Source organism: Aquarana catesbeiana, linkage group LG04, assembly GCF_042186555.1.
Source record: "Aquarana catesbeiana isolate 2022-GZ linkage group LG04, ASM4218655v1, whole genome shotgun sequence".
NCBI lineage: Eukaryota > Metazoa > Chordata > Amphibia > Anura > Ranidae > Aquarana > Aquarana catesbeiana.
Window position 1 is genome coordinate 47621703 of NC_133327.1, and position 27572 is coordinate 47649274.

The 27572-nt window shown below is 42.6% G+C and overlaps 1 protein-coding gene and 1 long non-coding RNA gene across 2 annotated transcripts in view; one reads left to right on the forward strand and one right to left on the reverse strand.

Annotated features, from left to right (window-relative positions):
• Positions 1 to 27572, forward strand: part of PKHD1 (PKHD1 ciliary IPT domain containing fibrocystin/polyductin) — a 908610-nt gene that overhangs the window by 787694 nt on the left and 93344 nt on the right. The window contains exons 61-62 of the mRNA XM_073625162.1: positions 10715 to 10850; positions 18748 to 18835. Coding sequence (XP_073481263.1) covers positions 10715 to 10850; positions 18748 to 18835 — 224 coding nt within the window. The remainder of the gene's footprint in view (positions 1 to 10714; positions 10851 to 18747; positions 18836 to 27572) is intronic.
• The window catches only part of LOC141139232 (uncharacterized), a 167779-nt gene continuing 145476 nt past the window's right edge, over positions 5270 to 27572 (reverse strand). Inside the window, exon 5 of the long non-coding RNA XR_012243737.1 lies at positions 5270 to 6192. This is a non-coding gene — a long non-coding RNA (uncharacterized lncRNA). The remainder of the gene's footprint in view (positions 6193 to 27572) is intronic.

The following is a 27572-nucleotide window of genomic DNA, read 5'->3' on the forward strand; positions in this document are numbered from 1 at the left end:
CAGGCAACGGTGGCAAGTGACACGCTCAGGGCTTCCACTGATTCTGCATTATGGTGAGTTGAACTATTTAATTCTATATAACAGTGTAATAATAGAAATAATGTGTTTCAATCATCCTGACACCATAACAACCATGGTGCCGTGATGATTGAAGCGCCAACATCAGCCATTGCCCTGGTAAATTGCCCCCAAAAAAACATATTTTCTGGCAGTGCCCCTCCCGAGACTAGACTCTGGATCCGCCCCTGTGGTGAGGACGAGGATTGTAAGTTTACTTATAAGCCTCCCAGGTCCCGTGAGTCCGGCCCTGTCCCGACACATGCAGCCGCATACAGCAGGAGGCAGGAGCAGAGAGCAGAGTGGGCAGGAGCAGAGTGGGAGAGGCAGAACGCTCGAGCGCGCCTGTGAAGGGACATCATTTTCGGCACATGAGGAGGCTCTGGAGTCTGGACAGGAGGTAGGAAGGGAGGGGGAGACTGAATAGAAAATATAGAATATATATATAGAAAATATTTGCTATATTTTTTCATTAGGATAATTTCGGCACAAAGAGAGGGGGAGCAAAGCCAGGTTCAAGGGTGCAGATGTTCCAAAGACCTTAAGAATAAACTTGATCAAACTACCATTAGGGCCACATCATTGCTGTCTTATTTCTCCCCTATTTGTCTTGTATTTACACATAAGTTTAATCAGAACAGAAATTGATTAGAAGGCATGGAGGTCAGCAATGTGTGTTCTTCAGTGGTTGCATACAGTATACTGCATATTTTGTTGTTTGAAATTAATATAAGCTGTTGCCTGGGCACTGTGCCACATGGGTGTGGTAATCTGTTGTTCAATGGCATTGGTTCATTTTTTTTGTGGGGGGGGGGGGCGTTTTCAGGGGGAGGCCCCATACAACATTTCGTTATGGGGCCCTGTGATTTCTAGTTAGGCCCCTGGACAAATTGTCAATATTTTGTGTGGCCACCATTATTTTCCGGCACTGCCTTAAACCTCTTGGGCATGGAGTTCACCAGAGCATCACAGGTTGCCACTGGAGTCCTCTTCCACTCCTCCATGATGACACCACAGAGCTGGTGGATGTTAGAGACCTTGCACTACTTCACCCTCCGTTTTGAGGATGCCCCACAGATGCTCAATAGGGTTTAGGTCTGGAGATATGCTTGGCCAGTTCATTACCTTTACCCTCAGCTTCTTTAGCAAGGCAGTAGTCATCTTGGAGGTGTGTTTGGGGTCATTATCATGTTGGAATACTGCCCTGCGGCCCAGTCTCCGAAGGGAGGGGATCATGCTTTGCCTCAGTATGTCACAGTACATGTTGGCATTCATGGTTCCCTCAATGAACTGTAGCTCCCCAGTGCCGGCAGCACTCATGCAGCCCCAGACCATGACACTCCCATCACAATGCTTGACTGTAAAGGCACACTTGTCTTTGTACTCCTCACCTGGTTGCTGCCACACACGCTTGACACCATCTGAACCAAGGAAGTTTAACTTGGTCTCATCTCATAAGTTCCAGTAATCCATGTCCTTAGTCTGTTTGTCTTCAGCAAACTGTTTGCGGGATTTATTGTGCATCATCTTTAGAAGAGCCTTCCTTCTGGGATGACAGCCATGCAGACCGATTTGATGTAGTGTGCGGCGTATGGTCTGAGCACTGACAGGCTGACCCCCCATCCCTTCAGCTTCTGCAGCAATGTTGTCACATGAAAAGATATAATAAAATATTTACAAAAATGTGAGGGGTGTACTCACTTTTGTGAAATACTGTATATATCTATATCTATATCTATATATATATCTATATATAGATATATAGATAGATAGATAGATAGATAGATAGATAGATAGATAGATAGATAGATAGATAGATAGATAGATAGATAGATAGATAGATAGATAGATATAGATATATCTATATCTATATATAGATATAGATATATCTATATCTCTATATATATATATATAGAGATATATACAGTGGATATAAAAAGTCTTCCACCTTTAATGTGACCTATAAACTGTATAACTCAGTTGAACAACAAACTGAAATCTTTTAGGTGGAGGGAAGTAAAAATAAAAAAATAAAATAATATGGTTGCATAAGTGTGCACACCCTTAAACTAATACTTTGTTAAAGCACCTTTTGATTTTATTACAGCACTCAGTATTTTTGGGTATGAGTCTATCAGCATGGCCCATCTTGACTTGGCAATATTTTGCCCACTCTTCTTTGCAAAAACACTTCAAATCTGTCAGATTGCGAGGGCATCTCCTGTGCACAGTCCTCTGAAAATCTGTGGGGGGACCTGAAATTGGATTCAGGTCTGGGCTCTGTCTGAGCCATTCCAAAATCTTCTTCTGATAAAGCCATTCCTTTGTTGATTTGGATGTATGCTTTGGGGCGTTGTCATGCTAAAAGATGAAGTTCTTCTTCATGTTCAGCTTTCTAGGGGAAGCCTGAAGGTTTTGTACCAATATTGACTGGTATTTGCAACTGTTAATAAATCCCTCTACCTTGAATAAGGCCCCTGCTCCAGCTGAAGAAAAACAGCCCCAAAGCATGATGCTGCCACCACCATCCTTCACTGTGGGTATGGTGTTCTTTAGGTGATGTGCAGTGTTGTTTTTGCGCTAAATATATCTTTTGGAATTATGACCAAAGAGGTCAACCTTGGTTTCATCAGACCATAACACATTTCTCACATGCTTTTGGGAGACTTTTGGGTTTTTGCAAAATTTAGCCGGGCTTGGATGTTTTTCTTGGTAAGAAAAGGCTTCCGTCTTGCCACTCTACCCCATAGCCCAGACATATGAAGAATACGGGAGATTGTTGTCATATGTACCACACAGCCAGTACTTGCCAGATATTCCTGCAGCTCCTTTAATGTTGCTGAAGGCCTCTTGGCAGCTTCCCTGACCAATTTTCTTCTCATCTTTTCATACATTTTGGAGGGACATCCAGTTCTTGGTAATGTCACTGTTGTTCCATATTTTCTCCACTTGATGATGACTGTCTTCACTGTGTTCCATGGTATATCTAATGCCTTGGAAATTATTTTGTACCCTTCTCCTGACTGATACCTTTAAACAATGAGAAATAATACAACTTTCTGAATAAAAAAAAAAAAAAAACAAAAAGTAAAGTTAGCCCAATTTTTTTGTATATTGTGAAAGATGATGTTATGCCGAGTAAATAGATACCTAACACGTTACGGCTCAAAACTGCGTACACTTGTGGAATGGCAACAAAATACGTTACCTAAAAATCTCCATAGGCGACGTTTTAAAAAATCTTAACGGTTACCAGTTTAGAGTTATGGAGGAGATCTTTTTCTAGAATTTTTGCTCTCGGTCTGACGATCTTGGGATACCTCACATGTGTGATTTAAACACTGTTTACATATATAGGCGTGACTTACATATGCTTTTTCTTTGGTGCGTGAGCACGCGGGGACTGGGGCGCTTTATGAAAAATATGTTTCCTCTTATTTATTTTATTTTTTATTTTTTACACTGTCCCTTTTAAAACAAAAAAAAATTGGATCACTTTTATTGCTGTCACAAGGAATGTGACATCTCTTGTGACAGTAATAGGCAGTGGCAGGTACTCTTCATGGAGGGATCTGGCATCTAAAAGTCCCTAACCCTCTCCACTGCACTTAAAAGTATTCAAAGTGCCAAAGTCTGCATTTTTGAATACTGGGGATTTTTTAAATCAGCACCGTTGGTAGCCGAGTAAACCGGAAAAGATGTTGTGAGATTGCTTCCGGGTTACTACATCAGAAACCTGATCGAAGCCGATTCTGGCTTTGTTCGAGACTCCAGCCAGTCAGAGCAATGGGAGGGGAACGACCACGGAGCAATAGATAAAGGAGGCCTGGTCTGATGAATCATCTATTCTTTTATACCCTGTGACTGGCCCGGGTGTGTGTGTGTCGCTTACCTGAGGAAGAGATGGCATTGGGATGCAGTATGGGAAGAAGGCAAACCGATGGAGGTAATGTGATGATCTGGGCAATGCTCTGCTGGGAAACCTTGGACCTGCCATTCTTGTGGATTTTACTTTGACACGTACTACCTACCTAACCATTGCTGCTGACCAAGTACACCCCTTCTTGGAAACAGTTTTCTCTGATGGCAGTGGCCTCTTTCAGCAGGAAGATTATGTGCTCTGCCACACTACAAAAATGGTTCAAGACTGGTTTTACAACAGCGAGCCTTAGGTGTTTACAAATTCTCCTTGCTGGAAAAAGAAGTCTGATCCATAAATGTCCCACCTCGCACATCCCAAAGAATATGTTACTGACAGCTTGGTGACAGATACCACAGCATACCTTCAGAGGTCTAGTGGAGTCCACGTCTCGACGGGTCAGAGCTGTTTTGGTGGCAAAAGGGGGACCTACTCAATATTAAGTGGGTGGTCCTAAAGTTATGGCTTAACAGTGTACCTCCAGATAAGGTATCAAGATTTCACAATTGGCAAATATCAAAATGCCTTGATAGGTGGAGGTCAGTCTGGAGGAGTGGGCATCTCTAGACAGGTTATATGCGAATGCAGACCACCCTGGGCGCTGCCCAAATGTGATGCGGAGCCTTCATAATGGAAAGAACTGAAATCCATTGAATAAAGGGGGCAGGCCAGGGACAGTCAGGCTGGGGGGATGGCAAGATCATGCTGGACATCTACAAGCAAAGGAAAAAAGGTGTGCTCTATCTGACTTGCTGCAGCTTCAGATTCACATTGAGAGAAGCTCACAGTGTGCAGAGAAATCAGAGTAAGCCATTTCTGTACAGGAGAGGAGCCTATACATTTGTGCAAGACTGAAGGGAAGGCTGGAGGTCAGCTTTAACATTACAGTAGACTCTAAATTATCACATTGCCTTCTGTCAAGCTCTGACATAAGGGAAAAGCAATGTTGCCCAAAGCAACTAGTCAAATGGTTGTTTTCATTTTCTAACTCACCCTAGACATGATAAGATTTTGGTGCCATGGGCAACACAGCTTTTTCTTTGGGTCTTTAAATCTACACTGTACACAAACCTGATACTGAAGACATGAGCTGCATAGAGGGAAAGCCACCTACCTGCTTAGTATTCCAGTTTACATTTCCAGGTATTGCAGATTCAGGTATAGTGCCAACAATTATAACAGCACTTTACATACAGTGGGTATATAAAAGAATCACCCCCTTTAAAATAATCACATTTTGTTCCTTTGCAGTCTGAAATAAAGATTGACACCGTTTTTGTTTTATCCAGCCGTATTTTTATTTTATTTTTCTCTCAAAAGATTTTATTGAGATAAACAAGGACATGCAATCCAACATGCGATACAACATTGTCTGACCCTCTCACAATGCCTTCAAATAGAGGTATTATATTCTCCCAATACCCAACACATGTGCATCATAGGTAAAATCAATCTCTGTGTTACAGAAGTAGTCTGTCCAAAACTAAATCAACTGGAGAAAGGCCGGGAGTGTCTAACCAAGGAGACCATAGAGCAGTGAATTTTCCAGGACGTCCCCAATGTTGGAAAATGTATTTCTCCAATCTCAGGGTGTCCCCATTCGGGTAATCCATTCTCGTAAGGCAGGGGGCTCTGTCACTTTCCAGTGCCTAAGGATAAGCTTACGTGCCTAGAAAAAAGCACTTGTTGTGGCCTGTTTGTGGTTGTCTTAAATAGGAAGGTCATCTAAGATTCCCAATATGCAGGGCTTAGGGTCCATCTGGATATTGACCTGAAAACCCCTGTTACTTGGATCCAGCTGTATTTACTCAGTGCAACTTATAACATCCAAGTGAAATATAGAACACCAACATGTCACCAAAAAGTTGAAAAAATCAAAAACAGAATCACTGAGTTGGAAAAAGGATCACCCCCTTGTGTCAGTATTTTGTTGAACCACCTTTTGCTTTAATTCCAGCCTTTAGTCTGTTGGAAATCTAGACTTTGCAATATTTGCCCACTCTTCTTTGCTCAAGTTCAGTTAAATTCGATGGTGACCATTTGTGGACTGCAGTCTTCAAGTCATTCCACAGATTTTCAATGGGGTTAAGTCTGGGCTCTGACTAAGCCATGCGAGGGCATTCATCTTTTTCTACTTCAACCACTGCGTGGTCATTTTTGCTGTGTGCTTTGGGTCATTGTCATGTTGGAAGGTAAAAGTGACACTAAATGTTCAGCTTTAAAAAAAACAAAAACAAACATGTCATATGCAATGGTGTTGCACAGATCCTCCTTTTTTTGGGTCTCCCTCCGGCGCTCCTGATTCCTCCCTCCTGCTGAGTACCCCCAGAGCAAGCTGCTTGCTCGCTCCCAAGCCGACTCTGTGTGTACATAAGAAAGACAGAGTGCAGCTTAGCCCCGCACCCTGCTCCCTCCTCTCTGGCTGTGATTGACAGCAGCAGGAGCCATTGGCTCCCGCTGCTGTGTCTCAGCCAATGAGAAGGAAGAGACCTGAGAGACCCGCCGGAATCATGCACATCACTGGATCGAGGGCTGAGAGGGGAGCTACACACTGAAGGTTTTTTACCTTCATGCATAGAATACATGAAGGTAAAAATCCTTCTGCCTTTACAACCACTTTAAGACTTTAGAACCACAGAATGTACAGTACTCCAGGATAAACAAATGTTTAAATACAAGAGTCATGTTTATTCCTTCTTGAATCTTGGTGTGCTTTGTGTGTTTCTTCTGATCTGTGCAGTAATCCAGTGGGAGACTATCCCTCTGTGCAGGAGCTTCCTGTAATAAAGACCGCTCACTGCTGCTCTCTCTTCTTGAGCAGGGTGACTGGTCTTGTCTCCGCCTCCCCTTCTGTAGTTTTCTATAGTGGATGGTGCCTGGTGGGCCCCTCCCACAGTTTTGCTCTCTGCGCAGACTATGTACAGCACAGTGATGATGTCACTGCCAATTTTACGAGGTAACATTTGGGTTGGCAAAGGCTTTTGGTACATATAAAGTGTATTTAGATTTTTTGTGACTATTGAGAAATATATTAAAATCAATCTTTTTGTGCCTGGAGTTCAGCTTTAACCACTTGCCGACCAGCCGCCGTCATTATACAGTGGCAGGTCAGCACCTTCCTGCGAATCGCTGTCATTGTACGTGGGCTCCTTTAACACCATAGCAGGCACGATGAGTGTGGCCGGCGGCCGCGATCACCGCCGGCCACGCGGAATTGCGGGCACAAGAGCCAGAAGGGGATGTGTGTATGTAAACACACAAATCCTCATTCTGTCAGGAGAGGAGAGACAGATCGTCTGTTCCTACTAAGTAGGAGCATCGATCTGGCTCCTCCTTTAGTAAATCACATCCCACCACAGTTAGAATTACCTAGCAGGGAACACATTTAAACCCTTGGTCGCCCCCTAGTGTTAACCCCTTCCCCACCAGTGACATTTATACAGTAATCAATGCATTTTTATAGCACTGATCGCTGTATAAATGTCAATGGTCCCAAAAATGTGTCAAAAGTGTCCGCTCTGTCCGTCACAATGTCGCTGTCCTGATAAATATCGCTGATCGCTACAATTACTAGTAAAAATAAAAATAAAAATGTCATAAATCTATTCCCTATTTTGTAGACGCTATAACTTAATATCAATATACGCTTATTGCAATTTTTTTTACCAAAAATGCCGAAGAATATATATCGGCCTAAACTGAGGAAGAAATTTCTTTTTTTATGTATTTTTGGGGGATATTTATTATAGCAAAAAGTTTAAAATATTGCTTTTTTTTCAAAATTGACGCTCTTTTTTTTCTTATAGCGCAAAAAATAAAAACTGCAGAGGTGATCAAATATCACCAAAAGAAAGCTCTGTTTGATTTTGTGGGAAAAAAAAGGACGTCAGTTTTGTTTGTTGACCGTGCAATTGTCAGTTAAAGCGATGCAGTGCCGTATCACAAAAAATGGCCTGGTCATTAAGGGGGGCAAATCCTTCCAGTCCTTAAGTAGTTAAACTTAAATTGAACCTGTCAGCTATGTTACATTTAAAAAAAGTAAAGGTCCTCGCTACAAGGTGTCTGCTGTATTCAGGCCAGAAAAACCTCTTCTGTGCGCCCCCCGAATCAAGGTGTTTATGTGTTACTATGGGCTTGACTTCCCTGACTTTGGGGTTGAACCCTGCCCCTGAAGTTAAGCTCAACCCTACAGCCAACACCCTGTTAAGCAAGATCACCTTATTGACCACTAATCGTGATACTGGTGCCTTCATTTTGGCAGGGATGGTTAAAAATGCACTTTTTTACAGTTTATGGTGGCCATACAAGTTTCGATAAATGATCAATTTCTTTCCCCATCAATCTTTTCCATTAGGTATAATTGATCTGTTGTCGATACCCATTTGATCGGTATGCCACATGCGTGGAAGCGGATTTCAGTCACTAGCTATGGTCATAACTTTCGTAAATGATGGATTACATCTTTGTTTCCACCATGTAATCTCACAATCTGATCAATTGCAATATTCATTAAAAAAAGTGCTGCTATTAAATGCAAAATGATCGGTAATCTTCCACCCTTTTTGATCGGGTTTGATCAAATTTGTTCTAAATTAAAGTGGTGTTCCGGACGAATTTATACTTTTTAAATAAAAATACCCCTATAATACACAAGCTTAATGTATTCTAGTAATGTTAGTCTGTAAACTAAGGTCTGTTTTGTTAGTTTATAGCAGTAGTTTGTTATTTTTATAAACTTACAGCAGGCCGTGGCCATCTTAAGTGTGGGCATCTGAAGCCAGACTGTATTTCTTCCTGGATCTCAACCTTGCAGATCTCGCAAATGCTCAGTGCAGCACAAGCAGTGTAATAGGTTTCAGGTCAGGTTTCCATAGCAACGGCAGTGTCAGAGGAAGTTGCCGTCCCTTCCCAGAAGGCATTGCAAACAGGAAATGATGCGATGGGCCGCGGACAGGGAGGAGGAAGTGAAAAATGAAGACAGCAGATATACAGTAGGTGCTGAGAAAAAAAATTTAAAAATATCCAATTCGTTTACAGTGCACAGTTTAGTGAGGGATGCTGAAGAGTTGTAAAAGTGGGTGGAACTCCACTTTAAGTCTAAATCAATCAGAAGGGGAGTTATGTATAAATGTTAAATGTTAAAAGTTCTCAGAAACCAAAAGAAATTTTAATTTAAACCACAGCACCACCCACCAATATTTAAACACAAAAAACCTACTATAAACTAAACAAAGATTGTTTTGTGCTATTACTTTAAACTCAGATAATTTTTAATATCCAAATCAATTAAACAGCCAAAAAATAAAAATAATCCCAAACACATAAATCCAAATTTGCAAAATAAAGATCCACTGTGAGAATGAAGATCAAAGTATAACTAAAGGCCAAACTTTTTTTTAGTTTGGATAGAGTGGAGAGGGATTAGAACATCTGTCATTTTTTATTGCTGTCTGTGCCCCCATTAGGGAGATTTATCCTCTAATTGTCCTGTTTACCATTATCATTGAAAGTGAAAGTAAAAGAAAATCACAAATTTTGGGTTTTCCCCAGAAAAGTAATAGAGGGGAAATCTTCCATTGGGATCACTAGTTCTGGTTACCTGGGGGTCCCCAAGGAATTCCCTTAATTTTCAGGGATTTCATTTCACTTTCTATTTGGTTATGGGAAAGGAAGTGAAGGGAAATCTCCGCAATGGGGAACAGATGGTGAAAAAAAATCTGACAGGGGTTATAAGTTTATAAGTTTTGCCTATAGTTCAACTTTAAATGCCATGTACTCACAAACCAAAAACCGAAACAAGGTGCAAATGTATCTCAAACACCCTCCAGTGGTCCTTTGGAAAAAGACAAAACGCGTAGGGGGGGGTGTTTGAAATACATTTGCATCCTGTTTTGGTTTGTGAGTACATGGTATAACCTTTTTAAAACAAACTCGGTTTGATTGTACTCCACTATCTGAATTCTTCTTGCTCTTCTCTATGCCCTAGCATATGTGGGAGAACCACCCATCCAGTGGGGATCGGAAAGACGTGCTTTGAAGCATTATGTGCAATGCCATTTTCACAGCTGAGGGTTGAGTGCTGTGCCTGTCCATCCTTTTGGAGATTTGTCCCTAAAGCGCTGTAAGACTTCCATATATTTAAGGTCTGAACCTCTAGTAAGCAACTTTGTGAGTGGCTGGAGCACTACAGTGGTGTCGGCTATGAAGATCTCATTTCACTTCACACACAGTGGATTTCATTTTCATTCTCACGGTGGATCTTTATTTTGCAAATTTGGACTTATCTGTTTGAAACCATTTCTGTTTGTCTGGCAAGTTTAATCGATTTGAATATTAATAATTATCTGAGAAGGGGAGTTATGGTGATTTGATTTTTTGCGTATTCAATCACTTTGATAGAATTGCACACTCGTGTGTGTGGCCGCATTGTGTGGACACATTGGTTACATTGCGTGAACACACCACAGGAAGAATTGTCAAGAGCCCCCCTTTAACTCTTTCTCTGCCAAGATGTATGCATGCAGTTCCGCTCAGTCCTGTGACAAAAGACATGAACATGTCCAAAGACTTCATCTTCAAAAATAACGTTTTGCACAGCAAAAATAAAGACTTCAACAAATTTAGCTGCAATGTGCACTTCTTCCCTCCCTACAAAGGAAAGGTAGCCATCTCAGGCTCTTTATTTCTTGTCCTCATTTATTCATGGGTCTAATGGAGAATTATGTCTTTTTATTGCAGAAGTAGTGATGCAGCTGAAAGTCGCAGTGCTGTGTACGTGAGACCTAATAGACTCTTCATTGACGTACAGCCGGTGGGGGGGCCGGCTGGACAGCCACTTCTGATACAACCTAAAATTACATTCCTGGATATCAAGGTACTTCTCTACTTTTTTAAATTATAAAAGACCCTGTTTAGGGTAACACTGCTAATACCACAGCTTCAAATTTAGCTTTTTCAGTTTTCAGTAAAGCCCCTTTCACACTGGGGCGGTAGGGGGCGCCGGCGGTAAAACAGCGCTATTTTTAGCGCTGTTTTACCGCGGTATTCGGCCGCTTGCGGTGCGGTTTTAACCCCCCGCTGGCGGCCGAAAAAGGGTTAAAACCCCTCGTACAGCGCGGCTATAGCCGCGGTATTACCGCGGTATAGCCGCGCTGTCCCATTGATTTCAATGGGCAGGAGCGGTGAAGGAGCGGTGAATACACCGCTCCTTCACTGCTCAAAAGATGCGGCTTGCAGGACTTTTTTTACCGTCCTGCCAGCGCACCGCTTCAGTGTGAAAGCCATCGGGCTTTCATACTGAACAAACAGCGGAGGCTGTTTAGGGGCGGTTTGCAGGCGGTATTTTTAGCGCAATAACGCCTGCAAACCGCCCCAGTGTGAAAGGGGCCTTAATGTCAGTGGGCCTAAAGAGCAATGCACCCAAACACTGATTATGAACAGACACTGGCCAATGTAAACCCTAAATTAACAGAACAGTGGGACCCCTTGCTGTGTTCTCCCATTGATTTCAACATCCGTTAGATAATTACACCTGAAAGCTTCAGCCGCAAAATAGGATTTCACATTTGTATGGCCGACCATTAACCACTTAAGGATCGAAAGATTTTCCCCCTTAATGACCAGGCCATTTTTTGTGATACGGTACTGCGTCGCTTTAACTGACAATTGCGCGGTCGTATACCCAAACAAAATTGAGGTTCTTTTTTTCCCACAAATAGAGCTTTCTTTTGGTGGTAGTTGATCACCTCTGCGGTTTTTATTTTTTGTGCTATAAACAAAAAAAGCGACAATTTTGAAGATTTTTTTACTTTTTGATATAATAAATATCCAAAAAAAATTTTAAAAAATGAATTTCTTCATCAGTTTAGGCCAAATTTAAAAAAAAAAAACCAATATTTATTACGTTATGCTATATAACATACCCAATAAATGTTTTTTAAAAAATCTCATTTTGAAAAAAAAACAATATTTTTAAATTTTTGCTTTAATAAATATAAAACAAAATTGAAACAATTCTTCATCAGTTTAGGCCAATATGTATTCTTCTACATATTTTTGGTAAAAAAAATCAACAATAAGCGTATATTGATTGGTTTGCTCAAAAGTTATAGCATCTACAAAATAGGGGATAGATTTATGACATTTTTGTTATTTTTTACTAGTAATGGTGGAGATCAGCAATTTTTAGCAGGACTGCGACATTGATCGAACACTTTGGGACCACTGACATATATACAGCGATCAGTGCTATAAAAATGCACTGATTACTGTATAAATGCCACTGGCAGGGAAGGAGTTAACACTAGGGGGCGATAAAGAGGTTAAATGTGTTCCCTGGGAGGTGTTTCTAACTGTGGGGGAAGTGCACTGACTGGCAGTACAAAGAGATCGCTGTTACTAATCACTAGGAACAGCAGATCTCTCTTCTTCCCTGACAGAATGGTGATCTGTCTGTTTACATTGACAGATCTCCATTCTGCCTCTCTGTGGGACGATCGTGGGTGGGCGGTAGGCATCGCGGCTGACTGCCACGCGCATCAGCTCCCCCGCTGTACAGCGAGCACGTGCACGCCTGCCGAAGTATAATGATGGCAGCTGGTCAGCAAGTGGTTAAAGATGACAAAGTAAAAAATAAAAAATAATCTAACATATACAATTGTTAAACAAGCCATGTCGTAATTAAATGATATTAAAAAATACCTTTCCATTTCAATTTATAGCCGCTGTAATGTTCTGTATATTTCGGTGCAACGTGGTAACCTGGAGGTGTCCTGTGCACAGTTGATGAATAGAACACCCTCAGAAACATAATTTCCTGCTTGTGGGATTGGCTCTCTGATTTTATCAGAAGTCTGCACTAAGAACCATCATTTTAACATTTTAGGTACCACCAGCAATAGAAATGTTAGTTTTGGGGAGAATCTCCCCAAGGGCTAATTACTTCTAAAGGGATGCAACTTTTCTCATTAAAACACAAAGAGTGTACCAGGTGATTATAATGGACCGGACCCTCACATTCAGAATTAGAGATGGGCTGAACACCCCCTGGTTCAGTTGGCACCGGAACTCCCGAACATCGCAAAAGTTTGGATCCAAACCCCGTACCCCATTGAAATCTATAGGAACCAAATTTGAAAAAGCAAAAGTCCCCATTTTGAAGGCTTATATGCAAGTTATTGGCCTTAAAAAGGTATGGTGGTCCGGGTACTGCCCTGGGGGACATGTATCAATGCAAAAAATGTCTTAAAAAAAAGATTTTTACAGGAGCAGTGATTTTAATTATGCTTTTATGCAGCGTAAACACGATCGGACGTTCCGACAGCAAAACCGTGGAATTTTGTTCGAAGTTTGTTGGCTCCAACTTGTCTTGCATACACACAGTCACACAAATGTTAGCCAACAATTATGAATGTGGGAACGTGGTGACGTACAAGACGTACGACGAGCCGAGAAAAGGGAAGTTCAATAGCCAGTGCGGCTCCTTCTGCTTGATTCCGAGCATGCATGAACTTTTGTCCGACGGACTTGTGTACACACGGTCGGAAATTCCGACAACAACGTGTTGTTGGCGGAAAATTTGAGAACCTGCTAGCAAACATTTGTTGGCGGAAAGTCCGCCAACAAATGTTTGATGAAGCATACACACGGTCGGACTTTCAGCCAAGAAGCTCACATCCAACATTTGTTGTTGAAAAATCCGATCGTGTGTACGGGGCATAAAAGTGAAACAATAAAAATGGAAAAATCCATAAAATTAGTGCCTAGGGCACCCCCTTAGTCTGCCTTTAAAATAGCGCATCTGTACTATGTATAGAACCTGCTGCAGCAAAACTAACATATACAAAGAAAAAAATGACATTTAAATTGCCGACAATACAATACCATTGCCGGCAATAGAAAAACATTTAAAAAACAGCATGGGATCCCTCTCAGAATCCATACCAGACCCTTATCCAAGCATGCAGCCTGGCAGGTCAAGAAAGGGGGGGGGACAAGCAAGCGTGGGGGGGCGGGGCTTTGGGGCGGAGGGCTCTGCTGGCGGTGACGTGATTGATGATGGATCTACATTGGGGAACATTTTTGTTTTAAAAAAAAGGAATTGTCTAAAACTGCCTCTTGTCTTTATTTATTTTTGACACTTTTTTGGTGAATAGGTATGGGTACAATGTGCCTGCCGACCCCCACAACCACAGCCCAGGGTTGTGGGGAAGAGGCCCTTGACCCCACCCCAATGCACCCCCCCCATGTTGAGCGCGCTCGCTCGTCCCCTCCCTTTCCTGGACTGCCAGGCTGCACGCTCGGATAAGGGTCTGGTATGGATTTTGGGTGGACCCTATTAAAAATCTTTCTATTGCCGGCAATGGTTTTTTTTTTCATCTGTCAGCGGGGAAGCCCATTGACAGCTGATGACTCATCTGTTGTTAAGGACACAGCAGCTGGCTTCCTGGCCCACTCCTTAACAACCAGCTATTCACTGTGCCCTGACTGGGCAAAGCTTTGCCCAATCAAGACTAATAGGGCGTACACACGGTCGGACTTTGTTCGGACATTCCCACAACAAAATCCTAGGATTTTTTCCGAGGGATGTTGGCTCAAACTTGTCTTGCATACACACGGTCACACAAAGTTGTCGGAAAATCCGATCGTTCTAAACGTGGTGATGTAAAACACGTATGTCGGGACTATAAACGGGGCAGTGGCCAATAGCTTTCATCTCTTTATTTATTCTGAGCATGCGTGGCACTTTGTCCGTCGGATTTGTGTACACACGATCGGAATTTCCGACAACGGATTTTGTTGTTGGAAAATTTTATCTCCTGCTCTCCAACTTTGTGTGTCGGAAAATCCGATGGAAAATGTCCGATGGAGCCCACACACGGTCGGAATTTCCGACAACACGCTCCGATCGGACATTTTCCATCGGAAAATCCGACCATGTGTACGGGGCATTAGAATGCACTGTGCATCCTGCCGAGCAACCCGCAAATTTGGGTGTTCGCCACAGGGGCGAACAGGTGATGTTCAGGACAAACTTTTGCTTGGCTCGAACCATTTACCTATCTCTATTCAGAATCAGTAAACAACGAATATTCAACGGATTCAAACATACAACTTTTTCTTTAGAGCAAAAAAGGTAGAAATCTAGTTTTTTTTTCTTTTTTAAATCTTTGCAATGTACATTGCACCCAGAACCAGAAGAGATTGTTTTTTTCTCAACAAAAGTTGTTGCTCTTTAAAGCTAACACTTAGCCTAAGTTCACACATATGCAATGCGAGAACCAGCGCTATTCCAGCACTGGTTTCTGCATCGCATCTCTCCCGCAGGCAGCTCACACTGCCCTCCGCGAACCGCTGCGGGTGTCAATACATTGTTAATGACACCCCCAGATCGGTTCTCATATCGCAGTGCGAACTGTGGATTTAGACAGGAATCAGATTGCATGGGTGAGAACACATCTATGTGCTGTGCTGGGAAAAAAAAGTCTCTGCACTTTTTTTTAATTCAAATCCAATGCGAGTTCAGCCATACAACCGTATGGCTGAACTCGCACTGCACAGACATCGCATGTGTTTGGCACCGAAGTGCGGGTGCGAATCACATCACATCACTTCAACCCAAAGCTAGTCCCAAATCCACACTGAATTTCAATCTAGTCCTAAATGTTAACCTAATCCCCACATTTAATCATAAATGTCAACCTGAACCCAATCCCTTAAAACTAACCTTTTAACACACCTGATCACTGCCTGTCAAATGCTCTTTGATGAGTGATCTGAACACAGATTGTTCTTCAGAGAGCAATGCTGGTGTAAACAAGCCCTTAAAGTTCAAGTGTGACTTTGTTGCAGTTGCATTTATATCATGAGATCACACTCCTTTGCAGGACGGGTCTTGCAGCATCCTGGGAAATTGACATGTTCCAGGAGGCTGCGGGTGGGGGAGCGTGGGCAGGGGGCATAGCTAGGTGCATGTCATTCTCGCCTAGGTGAGAGCTGAGAAAGTGAGTTTGGGTACCCGCTCCCCATTAAAAAAAAAATGTCAGATATTAGGGCAGCACTTTTACTTTTTAGTGAAAGTCCCCTTAAATGTCTCCTCACCAAACAAAGCATACTCACCTCTGCTTTCAAGCATGGTTTGGCCACCAGTAGTGAAGAAAAGTAGCCCTGTGTAGACTCCAAGTATTCCAATCAGAGCTTATACAGGGCTGAGGACTCTTCCTGTCCCCATCTGGTCCAATCACAAAGCACAAGCACTGTCACATGATGCAATCCACATGTTGCTCCATACCCTAAAGTATTTGGCATTTTTTTTGTTCCTGGCAGTTGAATGGAATGGTGAGGGAGAGAATAAAAAAACTACAGTAAAGCAACGAGGGACACCTATTAGCAAAAGTATGCAAGGAGTTTGTGTTTGTGGGAAGCTGTGTAGCTATATTGAAAACATGTGAACACCCGTGTATCTTCCCGTACATAGTGGCAAAGAGGAAGAATGGGTGTTGGGACTTTAGATATACCCTCTGTGTGCACAATAACATAGAAACAGATACTTATAACCAGGGCTTTTTTTTCAGGGGGAACTTGATGGAACTCAGTTCCACCACCTCTGGCTCAGACCCTTTGGTGCCTGCTCACCACAATCACTTTTAAACACAGATGTCCAGTTTCAGTGTTTACAAGTGATAGCTCTGAACTCCATGTGTAACCCCCATGAACTCTGCACTCTGTAATTAATGCAATCCTGATATGTAATGCCCCTTTAAGACCCTTCTACTGTTTGTGAAATATGAAGACACCCACTATTTGATGTGATTTGGAGGGTGTGTGTGGGGGGAGGGGTTTTGGGGGGTCGTGGTTGAGTTCCAGTACCTATTGTTTGAGGAAAAAAAGCCCTGCTAATAACATACAGTATGTCTAACAGAATTTTGTCTTTATTTTACATGATATAAAAAGCATATGTTACTATCAATGTAGTACCAACAAGTCTGTGCATAAGGTCTGTTAGAAGGGTCAACGCGTTTCGCGGATCATCCGCTTTGCCAGGACCAGTAGAGTTAGGCAGATTGAGATTCATAAATCAAACAATTTAAAAACAGATCCATAACAAAAAAAAAGAGAATCAAACATCACATCAAAAAATACAAACGTATTATTAGAGTGTTGGTAAAGGTAAAATTATAAAATTTTATCCAATGATAGCTATTCTTTCCATTCCTCATGAAACAATAATTTATGTCTTTAAGCATAAATGATTGTTTAGCAAAAGTATGTAGGCACAGGACACACACCCTGCCATGCCCCCTTAAAGGAAACTTATACCAAAAAAAGATTACCGTATTTATCGGCGTATAACACGCACTTTTTCCCCCTGAAAATCGGGGAAATCGTGTGTGTGTGTTATACGCCGATCCCTGCTGTCTCTGAGGGAAGAGGAGCGAGTGCCGCTGAATTACATAGAGCCGCAGTCTCCTGTGCTCTGTCACGCACAGCCATGCCTCCTGGCCCCGCATTGGCCCACTGTTCTGCCTATCATATGAGCAGGGTCAGGAGGCGTGGCTGTGAGTGACGGAGCGCCGGGTACACAGGAGATCTTGGCTTTGTGTAATTCAGCGGAGTTCGCTCCTCCTCTTCCCTCAGAGACAGCAGGGATAATCCAACACTGGCGAGTCTGCAATGATGGGAAAGGTGAAGCTGCAGATGGGCACTGAACAGGCTGCATTGTTGGGCAATTTAATTGGTGCAGATGGGCACTGAATGGGCTGCATTGTTGGGCAATTTAATGGCTGCAGATGGGCATTGAGCAGGGTGCATTGTTGGGCAATTTAATGGCTGCAGATGGGCATTGAGCAGGGTGCATTGTTGGGCAATTTAATGGCTGCAGATGGGCACTGAGCAGGGTGCATTGTTGGCAATTTAGTGGCTGCAGATGGGCACTGAGCAGGGTGCATTGTTGGCAATTTAGTGGCTGCAGATGGGCACTGAGCAGGGTGCATTGTTGGGCAATTTAGTGGCTGCAGATGGGCACTGAGCAGGGTGCATTTTTGGGCAATTTAGTGGCTGCAGATGGGCACTGGTAAGGGTGCATTGATGAGCTGTGACCCTAATTTTGCTTCAAAGTTCTTTATTTAAAATGTAAGTTTTTTTCCTGAAACTTCCCTCTTAAAATGAAGGTGCGTGTTATATGCCTGTGCGTGTTATACACCAATAAATATGGTAGTTAAACCCACAAGTGCTTTTTTTACCACCTTTAATTTACACATTTTGTTTTTTTAATTTACAAATGCAGCAATTTAGAAATTGGATGAAAGGTTTAGCACTGGGAAACACTTTTTGAAAGGTAAATATGCATTTTATTTCCAATTATATAGATCAGCCCAAAATGAGGGACAAATGAGAAGGAAAGAGGGACAGAGGGACTTTGTTCCAAATCAGGGACAGTCCCTCAGAATCCGGGACAGTTGGGAGCTATGTGTAGAGTGAACTTGTTATTTTGTCCTACATCAGCAAAGCACAGGTTTGATTTAAGAATAACCCCAAACCTTAACCTAACTGTCAGCCTGAGCACAACCCCCTAAAAACTTCTAAACCTAATTCCTATGTGCTTGTGATAAAATACCACACAACAAGAAACTATGCCAGAATTTTTTCGTTATTGAATACCATTGTTCTGGATTAATGCAGAGTCTGATTGCAGCATGGTTGCAAGCTACAGTCTGGCATTTTGGTTGTGAATTTGTATATATAATCCTTTTTTTTTCGTTTTTGATTTTCAGGGAAATCGAGTTAGGAATTTAGGACATTCTTCCAGCCCCTGGTGCTTATCAGTTTATCTGAAGGACGCTTCAACTATGAATCTGAAAGGTATGTGTCACTTCAGAAAGTTGTATTATAATTAAATCTATAGGCTGGTGCACTGTACCAGGGTATCGCTGTGCTCTGCTACCTAACATGTATGATAGCAGGTACAACCTCATAGTGTAGGATTGGAGCTTAGCGATATAGTAAAGGGTTAGTGATGGAGACTAGAATACAAATCATACCTTGGGTGGTGTAAGAGGATATAAGTCTTACAGCTGTATACTGTAGCTTGCAGTGTAAATAGTTATGTTATGGATAGCAGATGGAAAATAATAAGCCAGACTTGGGTAAAACAGCAGAGAGTGTCTTGTATTTGTTAGGAACTTAAGAATGAGATGATGTTCTCTGCACTTGAGGCCTTTGGACTTTTTTATGTCACAGCACTGTATGGCCTAGCAATATCACATGAAGTGAGGGACATTCTACTTCATGCCCAAGAGTATTGGCTCCCAGTGCTCAATGGGATGTTGGGGTAGGCTTCACACACATGGACATTTACACACTCTTGTCTTGGGTCTTGTAGCTTAAAATGTCTGGCGCTTTCCTGTAGCTGAAGAGCTGTCCATACAAGCGAACGACTTCTGCATCAGTGCTTACCTGCAGACATAGTGTATTTCCCTAGAAGTGCTACTTTCATGTTCAGGGAAATGTGCCATATGTACATGGCTGGGTAAACATTGATGCATAAGCCTTTTGTGTTTACAAGCAGCCTGTAGGCAGGTTGCCTATTTTAGCATAGTTGGGTACTGCCCTAGCCGGGAGGAAGTCCCAGGAAGCCGGGAGTTGATTATGTTTCCCGGGACTTTCTTGGTGGGCTTCTTGGATATGACCCACTGGTTCTGCGTATTTTAAAAGGGAGAAGGGTCTGGATCCTGGGAGCCGCTGTTGCTGTTTGTAGTTTATTGCTCGTTGTTTGTGGTTGCCGTTGCCGGAGTCCATCATGTCAAGCCTGCTGCATCATGCTGATTGCCTGCTAAAGAGCACCTGGCTTTAGAAGCTTTCCTCAGCGAAAGGGGATTGCTGGGACCTGTAGTCTGCCCTGAAGGCACCAGCTTCTGGATACTGCCAAAATTGATTTTTACCAAGTATAGACTATTTCCTGTGCAGGTATGCTGGGGCAGCTGCAAGCCTGAGTTAGGGATTAGTTTAGGGAAAGACTGTTGCCGTTGTTTTACTTCCATGCCAAGTTTTTTTAGGTAAACCTTCTGAAACGTTGTCTTTGCCTGGTCTTAAGTTACTAAAGGGATACAATGCAAATAACTGCCACACAGTCTACAGCTTGGGTCAGTTAAAGCACATCAGGGTATGAAGACAGAGTTAAGACAGTGTGAAGTACAAAGTGGTTACTAAGGGTAACAAAGTTTTCACTAGCAGCCTTTTCTAAGCATATATATGTGGCATAACCTCTTGCAGTGTTGGCACCCCCTCCATGAGCGATCCGCCTCCCATAGCTACGAGAGCAGATCAGCACCGTAGAGGTCCTCAGCCTGCTCACAGGTACAGAAGAGCAGGAGTGCCTGCATTGAGCCCGTGCCAGGTGCACGGTGGGGCCCCATTCTATTACTAGGAGTGAGGCAGTGGAGATATGCTGGATAGGTGCAGAGGGAATTGGTTTAGCATGCTCCTCCTAAAAGTCGTGGTGTACATTAACATCAAGAAGGTCAACTACAGTTCAGCCATTTGTTTAAGCAAAGGTACATCATGTGTAAAGCATTGACCCTGTTCTAAATGCCCAGTGTAGCCCAGAAGAACCCACCCCGGGGAAGGCCTCTTATTTGTCCCACACTTGGTGCCCAATGAGGATGGGAACATGGCGGAAGTAGCAACTGCCTACCACCTACCCTTACATGCCAGCAACATACAACCATTAATTTGTATGGGTGACTGCACATAGCAATGCTGCTCCCTAGTTACAGGAAAGCACCAATTATTTTACTCTACAAGACTCAAGAGTGTAAATGTCCATGTGTATGAAACCACAATGAAGGAAGGATAAGTATATGCTGTTGGGGGGGGATTGAGGTAAACCTGTTCCTTTACCCTGATAGAGCAAATCACAGGTTTACCATGAGGCTATATCATAGTAGGTGAGATTGAAAAAAGACACAAAGTCCATCAAGTCCAACCTATGTAATCCAGACATAAACCCAAGTTTACCCCCATATTTCCCTCTTCCTTCTGGAGTCTAGAAGGTTCCAGCATTTTATTTTGCCTTGTTCCTGTAGTGGGGAAACAGTTTGGATCTCCAAAGCTTGTAAAATTCTTGCAACGACAACTGCTGGGAGCTCAGTTGTTATAGTTATATGTAGTTGCTCCAAAACTACATCTCTCAAGAGCCACACAGTGTGTGGGCAGACTCTTGAGAATCAAGGCAATAGCATTGATTTGCTGGAAAAGAAATCAAGGTACTGTATACACATGAAGAGTGACAGAGAGGGATGGTGGATAGATGGAGTTCTGTAGTCCAGCAAGCAGTGGTAACCATGCTGGTTGGAATTTCAGTGCACACAAGAAGTTAGGAGCTAATTGGATTTCTGTCAGGATGGGTAAGTATTTTGCAGTACTTGCAGCATTTTAAAGGAAAATAACATGGGGAAATGTGTATGTATGTTAGGGTTCCCGATAGGATGGTGGTTCCCACCATGTTAACTCTGGACCCAGCCCACTTCTTTTTTTTATTAATTTGTGTTTGATTGAATTTTCAAACAAAATGATACAACAACAGTAGGCAGTGTATGAACCAAAAACTGGCAATAGAACATAAAAAGAAAAACCTGAGATAAGCTCGCCCCACTTCTTCTTGGATGGGATAGTCACCTACCTGTCCTTTTGGACAAACTCCACCATATTGTATCACACTCTCCTTGGCTGAAGCCTGCCTACAACACACATTCCTGGCCTGAGGTATGTTCCCTGGATTAAAAGAATATCTACTGCAGTTGCATTGTAACACTTTAACAATTCACCAGTACATTTTCTTCACAAAGTAGGAGCCAATATCACGACTTCCTGATAGTATTCTCTAGTGCAGAACATTGTACCTCCATTACACAACTCCCTAACAGTAGTCTGTTAGTGCATAACACTCAATACCGTCTCAATGTATCATTGCAGTCGTCTTCCCAGATGTTATCAGACTCTTCCCACAGGTGTTCCTTCCTCACACATGGGGTACTTCTCACTTAGGCCCCGATAGGGTTGCCACCTCATACTTTTAAAACCAAACACATACTAATTACACAGGTTCGGGGGCTAATTTAATGCAGGTAAGGCACTTAGTGAATTTAATTACCAACTTAATCAGCCAAACCATAGGACCTGCTAGATCAGTGGTTCTCAACTCCAGTCCTCAGGACCCACCAACAGGCCAGATTTTATGTATTACCTTGGGGAGATGCAGACAAGAATACTGCAATCACTGAGCAGCAAATTATATCACCTGTGATGTATTTCAGTTATCCTGCAAACCTGGCCTGTTAGTGGGTCCTGAGGACCGGAGTTGAGAACCACTGTGCTAGATAAAGGTCAGGGGTGGCAACGTTCTCCATCTTTCCCTTAATGTGTCCTCTTTTGGTCACACTGGTAGTTCAGCCCTGCAGAGGGCTCTCTCTCACCTGCAAGCATAGCTGTACATCTTGCTGATCAGGGCTGTCCGGTTCCCATAACCACAACTCCCTGTGCCCCACCCACAGCTGAAATATATAGAGGCAACTAACTGTACCCTCTATATAACTACATGAGGAGCGATAAAGGGCACTTACACCTGCCAACATGTATTGCGGAGATGTATTTTGCTCTGACATACACGTTAAGGCACTATGCCCAACACCTTTGGAAACCAGGCCTACTCAATATATGGTAAATTTCAATTAGTGTACCCTGTCAGTAACACCTGGAATTCTTTTAAAGAGTCAGACTAAGGCTCCTTTCACACTAACTGACTCCAAAGTTGTTCGATTTTCAGTGCAACTTTGGAGTTCGACTTTAATACGACTTTGAAGTGACTTTGATCAAAGTAGTGCAGGAACCTTTCTGAACTCGCAGCAACTTCAGTAGTGGCAATTGGAATCGCTTTAATAAAGCATGGCATTTCACATGTCCTGCGACTTTGGGTCTCACAAGTCGGATGCTGAGTTGCACAAGTGTTAAAGACAATGTTAGGAAAGCTAATTAAGAGTGCAAAATCTTGAAAGTTAAAATGAATGTTCAGTAAAAGCCTTATACCTAGTACACACTATCAGGTTTTTTTTTTGTTCAACCCAGCGGATTGAATTAAACTGACAGCTCAGGTCGGAGCTGCTGTACTAACAATCTGATATTAGTACAACTATCTATCCCGCTGAGCTATTGTGTTCTGACAGGGGGACGGCCCCCCCACCAGAACACTCCAGTCGCTTGCTGGTTTTCCAGCATGCTTGTTCGGGAGGCTTCTGTCGGACCGGCTGCCATACACACGGTCCAAAAGTCAGATGTTTTTTATTGAAACGGCCACTGTTGCCCGGCATTCGGCTCATGTGTACTATGCTTTGTGGCTGTACTAGACACAAAATCAACACAAACGGACGTAGCTTACAGTCAGTAGGATGTGTCCCTTCTACTGATCTTTGTCTTTTAGTTGAAGTCCTTCTTCTTCCATACCCTCCACCCCACTTCTGCTTCTATAATCTTCCACTGCGGGGGGGTTTAATACAATTATGAGGCTGTCACAGGCTCTCATCAAGGGTTCAACTATGGCTGTCCTTTACACTCAGCTCCTCCTTTCATGGAAGCCATTACTACAGCTTCTATGAATGAAACGTGTTGCATGAATAGAGGAAGGATGGATAATTGAAAAGTCAACCCCCTCCATTCATAGATCCTGTTTCATAGAAGCTGCATTACACGATCAAAATGAAAGTCTTACACTTTGTTATCTTTAGAAAGCAGTCACGGGCTAGTAGCGAAGCTTGCTCCCAGGCAGCATGCTGTGGAAATGGACATTTGCTATCCGAATGGAAGCAAGGGTCTCTTTACAGACTATACATCGTGTCCACAATTATTAGGAAAGTTCAATTTTTGAGGATTCATTATTGAACAACTACATTGTTCTCAGTCAATCCAAATTGTTAATAAACCTCAAACCTGAATATTTAAGAAAGTAAAAGTGAGGTTTTGGCTTTTTTAGGAGAACATCTGTGTACATAGTTTCTGAGGAACTATAATGCCCTGTACACACGGTCGGACATTGATCGGACATTCCGACAACAAAACCCATGGATTTTTTCCGACGGATGTTGGCTCAAACCTGTCTTGCATACATACGGTCACACAAAGTTGTGGGAAAATCGATCATTCTAAACGTGGTGACATAAAACACATACGTCTGGACTATAAACGGGGCAGTAGCCAATAGCTTTCGTCTCTTAATTTATTCTGAGCATGCGTGGCACTTTGTGCGTCGGATTTGTGTACACACGATCGGAATTTCCGACAACGGATTTTGTTGACGGAAAATTTTATAGCCTGCTCTCAAACTTTGTGTGTTGGAAATTCCGATGGAAAATGTGTGATGGAGCCTACACACGGTCGGAATTTCCGACAACTGAGTGGAAGTGGAGCTCTGTGCCCGTAACTTATCCCGCCACAGGCCCATCCATCTGGTCCGTCAAGAGTCACTCTATCTCATCAGTCCATAAAACCTTTGAAAAATTTGTCTTCGATATTTCTTGGCCCAGTCTTGACGTTTCAATTTATGTGTCTTGTTCAGTGGTGATCAGGTTTCAGCCTCCCTTACCTTACATAAAAAAAGCAGAACTGGGTTCCAGGCGCTAATGGCTCTGAATCCAACACTTAAGTGCGTTTGAAAATTGGAACAAAAGGACAGAATAGTAAAGTCAGAGCTAGACTGTTCAGCTGTCAAGTAGCCATGAATATTGCTAAAGGGATGAAAACAGACAGTGCTCAGTGGCTCAATTGTAAAGCTTGGTGCAGGACTTGGGTTGTGGTAGCTGCAGTAATCCACAGTGAATGACCAGTTAAAAACACTATAGTTTATTCATAGATAAAAAACGGGTATGATGTTGCAAATATTACCACGCTGACTGTGGGCACCGATTAGTCACTGTTTCCTGGGGCAAGGAAAGAAATCGGGAGACGTGCTTGAGTGACGTCACCTGCTCGCGTCGGCAAGGTCCAGCTTGGATTACTCTGCAGCCTGTTCCAGCTCCATGGAAATTGTGGTGGCGCCTCCGCATGGCTTTCCTTGCCCCAGGACACAGTGACCCATTGGTGCCCACAGTCATTATGGTAATCTTTGCAACATCATACCTGTTTTTTATAAATAAATAACCTATAGTGTTTTTAACTGGTCATTCACTGGGGATTACTGCAGCTACCACAATCCAGGATCTGTACCAAGCTTTCCTTACCTTGGCCATGTCTCTGAACACTGAACACCTTGTACTTCTGGGCAATCCAGGTAGGTTGCAGATCTGGAATATGACAGCACTGGAGGATAATGGGTTCCTGGTAACTTCACGTTTGATTCTTCTCAAATCTTTGGCAGTTAATTTGCATCTTTTTTTCCCAACAAGTTTCTTGCGACCCTGTTGACTATTTGCAACAAAACGTTTGATGGTTCTGTGATCACACCCCAATATCCCTCTGAAAGACTTTTCATATTTTTTGACTTTTGAGAGTCAGTTAAATCTCTTTTTTGGCCCATTTTGCTGGAGGAAAAGAAGCTGCCTAATAATTATGCACACTTTGATATAGGGTGTTGATCTCCTTAGGCCACACCCTCCTTCATTACACAAATACACATCACCTGATATGCATAAATCCGATAAGCATTCAAGTTTATACAGCTTGGAGTTGGACAAAATGCATAAAAATTATGATTTGGTCCAAATACTCACTTGCTTAAAGAGGAGTTCCCATTTAAAAAAAAAAAAAATTAAAAGTCAGCAGCTACAAATACTGCAGCTGCTGACTTTTAATTGGATACTTACCTGTCCCAGGGTCCAGCGATGCGGGGGATCGAAGCCCCGCTCGTCTCCCCCTCCGTTCGGCGGCGCCGGCATTGCAACTGTTGGCGCCGGGCTGTGGCTTCACAGCCGGGCACCCACTGCACATGCGCGAGCAGCGCCGTGCGCCATGATTGGCCGCTCAGTCATCTGGGACCTGTAATGGGTCCCAGATGATTGACAGGAGGGAGGGAGCAGAGCTGAGCCCTTCCTGTGCCAAGGGGAAGTGATGTCACCAGCCCAGGCACTGACAAAGGCAGAGTACGAGGGACCCCCTAGCAACAGGCATTTAGAGGTGAGTAAAAAAAAAAAAAAATTACCAAATTTTTTTTTATTTTTTTTTAGCACATTCATGTATTTTTTTTTTTTTTTTGGGTGGAACACCACTTTAATAATCATGCACACAGTGTAGGCCTTACTCGGCAAGGGGTGTGCTGCAGCTCTACAAGGAGACCACTGCTTCTGAACAGAAGCAAGTGTCCTTCACTGCACACTGCAACAGCCTTGATGCACCTAAACACTTGTGCAAAATGCAGCTTTAAGCATGTTTGGAAAAGGCATTCAGGGAAACTGAGCTAAAATTCAGTGTGAATTGAATTGGGTTTAAAAAAAAACAAAACAACAAAAAACTTCCATAATAAAAAGGATTTAGTCCAATACACCCAATTGTGACCAGTCCTCTTTAATTTCACACATCAGTAATGCAACACTACACATCCTAGGCAGCCCCACACCTGCCACTAAGTTACACGTCCACTTTAAAAACTAGATTGCATGTTTGTATTATGTTTTCTTAAACATTAACTGAGTCCCGGAAATGTGCTTGTCATTTTGTTTTCCTGTAGTAGAGACAATTACATTCGGATAATTGGTTAAGTATTCGAGAGGAACCTGTGGTAGGGAGGCTGGATTTATCTCTCCCACTGAAATTTCCCCCAAGGGAACTTTCTAGGAGTCTGTGTTTACTTTCACTACCTTGTGAGAAAATAAAATGCGTAAAAGAAAGATATTTTCGGCTGGCGTGTGTGCGCTACGGCAGCCTAAGCAAACAATTAAAGCACGTAAAATAAAATATGTTTTGGATTTAGTCAAGCCTGTTTGTGCTGCGTATATACATTGAGATTACGGCAGGCACAGGATTTCTCATAATCGAAGTACGCCGTACAGCTGTTGGCATTTTTCACTTGGCGAAAGCTTTATGAAGACAAACACACGTATTATGATTGAGCTTAAAGAACAGCGAGCAGTTTAAATGCGCAATTAGTTAACATGTAAACCGTTTTCCAGAACAGAAGCCAAGCGACTTGATGAAGCCAAGTTGAGCCTTAAATTGACTCGCTCCCGTCTTAAATACTCTCTTGCATCAAAAAGTCTTCATTAAGACTCTGGCACAGATATAAAAGCAAGAGATTTAGGAGCATGTGTTTGGAGAAGGGAAATGGCCTTTTGGGAAAGCACAGAACGCTCCTTGGGGGCTCATAAACACGGAATGACAATTTACGATGTATTTGAAATCAACAGTCTTGATCCATAAACTGTTCGCTATGGGTTGTTAAAAGTTGGAGGTAGCATTGATGCCTGTACATAATGGCTGTTTGTGCTGCAGCGACTCCTCACTGTGCTGTTGCTGGAAAAAAAAAAAAAACAACTAAAAAAAAATGATTTAATTAAAGCAACACAAAATCCAAGGTAAGAAAAATTAAAAAGCCTTCGTATTTAGAAAAAGATGCTTTCAT